Consider the following 6774-nt stretch of genomic DNA (forward strand, 5'->3'; position numbering starts at 1 on the left):
ACAGTTAAACTGTTATTCAGGTACGACGTCCACCTGAAATAACTCGAACCATTTAAGATATTGACCTTCTGTTCTCACTTGGTTAATGGTATCAAGGTCATAGTTTAACATGCAGTGCTTTCCTAGGCTTTCAACAAAATGTATCGGCACCCACATTTCCGTACAAGAACTGCTGATACACAGTATGATCAGCTTACAGTCTTAGTTACCGAGACGTCTCAGCTCGCAGTAGAGGAAAAATCTTTCTCTAGATCTGCGAAGTCAGTCTCGAGGAAGCGCATTGCCAATCACTAATATTCAAGCAAGAAGAAAGACTTTAAGGTCACTCATGATGCAGGTGTTATTTGCTGAGCCAGAGCTTTGATTTATAGCGAATAGGGAAGATCTACGCCATTAGGTTCTTCATTCAATATTTTTAGTGCACTTGGGAAGAAAAAAAAAACTGGTTCATTTTTAAAAGTTCCAAAATTCAGTTTTGTTCAGTCTCGTTTCTTTTCATAATGGAGCAGGAATAGCTCTGAAACAAGTTCAGTTCCCAGAATGTGCAGCACTTAAATGAAAGTACATAAAGAGTCTTAAGGATCAAGCCTGCCTCGGCCACCATCTGGAGACATTTTGATTCAATATAAATTAGGTTGTTGGCATGGTAATTTTAACATTGTGGCCTGCTCTACCAGATGATAGAGAATCAGCACTGAACAGGAGGTATAATGAAACAGAACAAAAATTTGGTACTTTATGGACTAGTTTATTTCACAAAAATATATAGTAACAAGGAAAAATAAATATAAGAAAATATAAGAGTTTATATGAACATGCATTAATACGGTATGCTTCACATGAAATGGAAATGTTTAATCGTAACAATACTGTTTACCCACGAACTGTTTATTTCTTGCCTTTTGAAGCATCTTGTTGCTGTGAGGCACCTTGCTTCAGAGCTGGTGCATCAGTTTTGGTAATGGGAATTACCTTTTCTTGTTCTGGAGGTGGCAAGGCCTGGAAGTAAATTGAGAGATAAGTAAATAACACTCCTGCAACTATGTATGCAACTGGTACATTGAGAAAACAGTGCATCAAATGCCCACTTTATTTTTAAAGCCTGAACTACTCCTTAAACCTCAAGTTTTCCAATATTATTGTATGAAAGCAAAGTCATAAAACATGCATCGTTAAAAAGGAAACTACTACAAGGCAATTACAGGGAAGACTTGTCGAGTAGATTGCTGGCACATTATAGCAGAGAAAAAAAACTGCACATTAGGATGCATTTAGTTTTGCGAGGAGAAATTTAAATTGAAGGTTCTACATTTATTCCATGTATGGTCAATGTGGAAGTGTTTACATTGAAATATAAATTCTGGCAATTACTTTGCAACATGGTGGCATATTAAGACGTTTTTATATGTATTATCTGCGCACCTTTCCTGGATACATTTACACTTTAGTGCTGTATTGGTCGACCTCGGCAATCTTTGAGATTCGTACTGGCAACCTTTGAAAAACAAACTATGAATCGCTTATGCATCGCTGTGCGACATTTGGCGTACTAGTACTGTTATTTACACTAAAAAGCGAAACTACAGAATTCACTTCAGGAATAAGATTTGCATCGAAATGTTATATAAAGTGTGCGACACAGTTGTTGGCTTAAGATAACAAAGGTTTAGCAAAATTTATATCGATCGTATTATTAATTTAATGCAGATTTCATTTGCATTCAGTTGGCAGTACTACTGGAACCGGAAGTGCTACCTCCTTACAACGGTACACAAAAATATCGATAAAAAACTGCGCAGCTAATATACTAAGCGAGAACAATCTGAACTGTGTACTAAAACTTCCCATGGGAAAGTAAAACAGGAAGGATTTAGTGGTAGAGGTAAATTACTCGCGACATTGTTTATAGACATAACAGGTGTTTGTACCTGGACACTACTTTAGTCATTTAGTAGAACTGACTTAGAAGAAAACATGAATGGAACTTCATAAAATTAGAGCAAGTTGCAAAAGAATGACTATTTCAATTAAGTTCATGAAACAGACCAAAATGAAACTGGGGAGGTGAACAAAAGAGGCAGTTCACATAATAGCAATCTGAAAAAGACTCCTGTAGTGCTAAGCATTCATGCATGCATGGTAATAGTCTTAAAATTTAGATTTTAAAAGTAATTCAGAAGGAGAGAGTCTATGTATGAAAGCTAGCGACAATTTAAGCACAATATTAATTCTTGCTTGCTGATTATGATTCTTGTTGCTTAAAGGGACCTAACATCTAAGATCCTTGGCCTTAGGAATCTTTAAGGAGGTAGTATACAATGCATTAGTAACTGAAGTATATCAAGTATTATACCTTCCTAGGTCCTTCAATAGTAAGGATACCATCTGAAGACAGTTTTGACGTCACAGTATTTGGATCAACATCCTTTGGCAGGGTATAGCGTCGCTGGAATTGACGCGAGATGTAGCCATGCTCATCTTTACGCTCTTCATGCTTTCCCTCGATGATAACAGAGTTGCCAACTGTTTTTACAGTTATTTCTTCAGGCTTAAATTGCTGCACATCAAGGTTGACCTGTAAGAAAATTCCACAATTTATTAACACTAAGCAAGGTTACAGTTTAGTCGAAGAAAGTCCATTCTTTTGTACACAGGGAATTTTCTTACCTTAAAGCCATCTTTATCATACTGGACATTTGAGACACCACTATCCCTAGCAGTCAAGTGGCGCCATGGTCTGTAGTACAATAGGCTGCGTTGAGGACGAGGGAGGAGCAAGTCGTCGTTAAAAATGCCCATGCCAAAATCCTGATCAAACAGGGAGCGTGGGAAGACATTCCAGTAGTCATCGAAGATCAGCGGAACAAGAGACATCTGAAATAGAATTTTGCAAGAGCTTTACTTTGAAGAACAACATTCCAATTATAACCAGTTTCCTACACTAAGGAAATACAGTAATTAAGAGAGGGCTCTTGAAGATATCCAAGTATTTAAGGAGAAATAAGGAAGGAAATTACAGGTGTAGATTCGTCGCATTAAATATGAAGTTCAGACCCAACTATAATACAGCATTATCAAAAGTGAATGACTAGGTTTTCAGAAACTTAAAACCCATTTACGATAGTTAGGGACGCAAAATATTTAAGGTGCTTTCCTCCTCCCACTCCAAAAACCATTCTTTAGCAAGTTTGCCTTTCTTCACCCCGAGGCGTTTTGAGCTCTTCGTGTATAACTGCTATAGAGGCAAGCTGCATGTACCGTTGCAACCACACTAACCAGCCCTCCTACAATTCCTGAGTTTCTAGAGGTACTGGGAGTTGAACCTGGGTTGAGGACGACTCAATAATGCTAAGAGGTACGGTATGAAGGCGGACATTCAGTTAGGAGCATTATGAATGTTTGAATGTTGAGGACTTTAGTTTCCGAGACAGAAGCAATAGCCAGCATGGTTGATGGAAAAAAAAAAAAAAAAAAAAACCCACACACACACATGTAAATGTACAATGGAAGACTGAAATATGCCAACTGAATCAACCCATTAGATTGAGAGTTATTCGACTTTAGTATGGAGCTTGAGAACTTAACAGATCTCAACAGATCTGCTATTAGCCGTCTTAGATAATTCAGGTGTATCTGAAGGGATTTGCAAAGGAAACGATAGGTAGTTCGTGCTACCTTGTTTTACAGAGCAAGATATTTCCATCATTTTGCACCACTGATGTTTGTTATTCCCAACCTGTCCAAGCCAACCATCATTTTGCACCACTGATGTTTGTTATTCCCAACCTGTCCAAGCCAAGGACAAGATGGGTCAATTAAAGTCTATTTGTCGTAGCCCATGGAAGAAGCAAGAATACATGAAGCAGAACAGCACACTTTTCTTAAGTTAGAAAATTGCTCATTTGAAATAAATCTGGATTTTTTCGGAAGTGCCTGAAACTTGAGAACTGCAGTGCGTGCAGAAAAAAATCTTAAAAACGGAGTACAGCATAAAAATGCTGAAAGAAATCGACACATCCGATCAAAAAGAGTTTGTGGAATTTGACTAAAACACCTACGTCAAACTTGGAGTTCTGAAGTGGAGGAGAGAGATGCGTATTGTAGGATACATAGAAGCATGAATGCTTCAACATTAGGTTTAAAATGTATGTAGAAAAGCAGAAATCAAAATATGGCAGAATGTAAGGTGGCATGGTGCACAGTGTCAAGCCAAAGACGTCAAAAGAAAAAGTCAAAATGAGCAGTCACCTGTTTTACAGCAGGTGTATCTGTATTACCTGGCCCTAACTTTAAAGAGGGGAAAGAAATTGCCGAGATTCAGATGTAAAATACAACATAATTCATAACTCATAAACAGCTCCAATGACGACGTCAAAATAAAAATTTCTATATCATCTACCACCAAACCAAACGCTCAAGAAAAATACTTACTGCGACAACCTTCTCAAATCAAAACGAAACCAACTAACGACGTACAGACTTAAGTTGTACAACTGTGCCAAAGAGAACTGTGCAGTGGGCTTTGAGGATCCCGCTTTTATACCCTACTATTTTTGACGAGGTTCTCGATATGACCTATTTTCGACCTACATGCGCGCCTGCGCATACCCTCTTTCAACACTGCTTGTTAGCATTTGATTGGTTCAGAAGTTGTACGACGTAATCGAAAACTCTCGACATTGCTTCTCGACTATTCTAGAACCACGAGGAATTCTGTTCACGATAACATGTGATGACACATTATGTCAAAACCAGATGATCTTGTAAACGTGCCCTGTTTTATGATATTTGATTCCTAGAAAAATGCCTCATGTAGCTGTGTATTACTAGAATTGTCATCTGTGTTTCAAACACTGGTTCCGAAGGCTTCTGAAATCAACGATTTTTTTTAACTTAATGATTTGTGATAGTGTATGTTATGGGATAAATAAACAGATTACAAGGGTGATCTCTTGTATTTATAATTTTTATTACTATACAATGACTACCGAAAATTGCAGCGGCTCGAATTCTGAGTTTAGAAGATGTGCGCTGCTATGGAGGAGATTTTTTTAACTTTGGAACACCATAAAACTCCAATGAAATACCACAGTAAACCCTGTTTGTATTTGGTTATTAATTTCATATGCTCTGACTTTAATCACACTATTCTGGATATTTGCTGTAGAGATGGAGAACGCAGGAAAATATTTACTTTGGTACTTTGAAATTGGTAAGTTTTTATGGAAGTTTAAGTTTAGCTATTAAGCTTGTGAAAAATAAAGTTTTTTGCAGAATCTTTGAAGATAACATACCAAATAATAGTATCTTTGAGATGATATCTTCTGACAGGTTTTCTTGGCGAGAAAGCTTCACAGCAGGGGCTCATACAGTACACGTGGCCTGCGTTGCTTTTCCTGTCAATTTTACAGGGGCAAATGATTAATCTAACCTCTCTTCGAACTTCAGGTGGTCATTGCTAAGAAAGAACAAGCTTCTCAGTTTTCAATACCTATATGAGCAATTGTTTGCTTTATGTAACACTGTAGATTGTTTGGAATCTATTTTGTAGGTAAATGGTGGGTTATTGTTTTAAGAGGAAGTACAACCCTGTATTAACATTAATGAAAGAGAAAATATTGAAGGGGTCCAACACTTTGAAAAATGAAAGAATCAGGCAAAGAAAGACAAGGACCACAAAGGGTGTGAAAATGACACCCTAGGTCTTGCAACCTAATACCATTGGGGTCAGAAAAGAAAAGTTTACCAGGGAAAGACTGATAGGATAGATGAAAGTGAGGATCCTGGCACAAGGGGAAGCAGTGCCAGGATTTGGCTAAGGGTCCTGTGGTTTTTCAACCCACGCTCCCAAGTTAGAGCCCCTGGGGCCAGTTTTAGTTGCCGGTAGGCCCCGTTACAATATTTCTGTCGTAATTTCTTCCTTTGATTTCATTTTACATGTGTAAAATGACTGGCTTCCTTGAGATTTTATTCACAGAATCATTGTGTTGCATAGTAAATAACAAAACCACCACCTTGTTGGCACAAAGAAAGTACAACAGTTTTGTAATGATCATATGCAAATGTAAAACATTCCTGTCAGCTTGCTTGGAGGAATTTATTTTTCTTAAATGTCCCTACCATTATAAGGGTGTAGTGTCTTGATGTGTACAGGAGGGATAGACTCAAACCAGTTGAGAGTTAAATTGCTATTGGAAAAAGTGAATGGATGCGGTCAGTGTACTACAAACGTATTGTGTAGGCACAGATTCGTTCTTTTCACATGGAATTTTTCCAGTGTAAGGTAAGGTATGGCATTAATTATATAGGGTGTACTAAAGTCATAACTTTATCCATTTATCTACTTTAGATTGTATTGAAACCTTGAAGCTAAAATTGCCCGGGATCCATATGAACTTCTCATCCACCTGCATTCATGTGGTGTAGTAAGATTAATCAGCGCCCATGTGACAGTTTGTGGTGGGGGGCCCAGACGTGGGGGTACATAGAATTTTTAATATTTTGGAAGATAAATGGCGACTTTTATTCTGTGGCGTTCCCTGCCTGTTGGTGGGGAACGGTACTACCGCTTCTACATAATACTGACTTTTGAATAATTTTCTTGAAAGGAAAACACCTGACTAGACTAGATTTTTGCCTTTCCCTGAGCGCTTGTTTTCTCTAGCTTTCCTTGTTAAAGCATAACATGAAAGACCTTAAAAAAAAAAAAAAAAAAAAAAAAAACAGCTTTTGGGTTTTAAGGACATGCCATTTGGGCTCATCTGTTGGACTGGC

At 37.8% G+C, this 6774-nt stretch overlaps 1 protein-coding gene across 1 annotated transcript; it reads right to left on the minus strand.

Moving 5' to 3' along the window:
* Window positions 1–733: 733 nt before the first annotated feature.
* LOC136871794 (protein lethal(2)essential for life) lies at window positions 734–4528 on the minus strand. The gene is made up of 4 exons (XM_067145393.2): window positions 4432–4528; window positions 2668–2874; window positions 2354–2575; window positions 734–999 (listed from the first exon to the last, which is right to left on the minus strand). The coding sequence occupies exons 2-4, from the start codon at window positions 2872–2874 to the stop codon at window positions 889–891; spliced, it is 540 nt and encodes a 179-aa protein (XP_067001494.2). The 5' UTR covers window positions 4432–4528; the 3' UTR covers window positions 734–888.
* Between the last annotated feature and the right edge of the window lie 2246 nt (window positions 4529–6774).

Source organism: Anabrus simplex, chromosome 1, assembly GCF_040414725.1.
Source record: "Anabrus simplex isolate iqAnaSimp1 chromosome 1, ASM4041472v1, whole genome shotgun sequence".
In the NCBI taxonomy this organism is placed as follows: domain Eukaryota; kingdom Metazoa; phylum Arthropoda; class Insecta; order Orthoptera; family Tettigoniidae; genus Anabrus; species Anabrus simplex.

What these genes read in the sequence shown, in the direction of transcription:
- LOC136871794 (XM_067145393.2), bottom strand. Translation starts at nt 2,874, where the DNA reads ATGTCTCTTGTTCCGCTGATCTTCGATGACTACTGGAATGTCTTCCCA. An exon ending in ATGATAAAGATGGCTTTAAG is followed by an intron (nt 2,576 to 2,667) that starts GTAAGAAAATTC and finishes ATTTTCTTACAG; the next exon opens with GTCAACCTTGATGTGCAGCA. An exon ending in CTATTGAAGGACCTAGGAAG is followed by an intron (nt 1,000 to 2,353) that starts GTATAATACTTG and finishes ATTTACTTCCAG; the next exon opens with GCCTTGCCACCTCCAGAACA.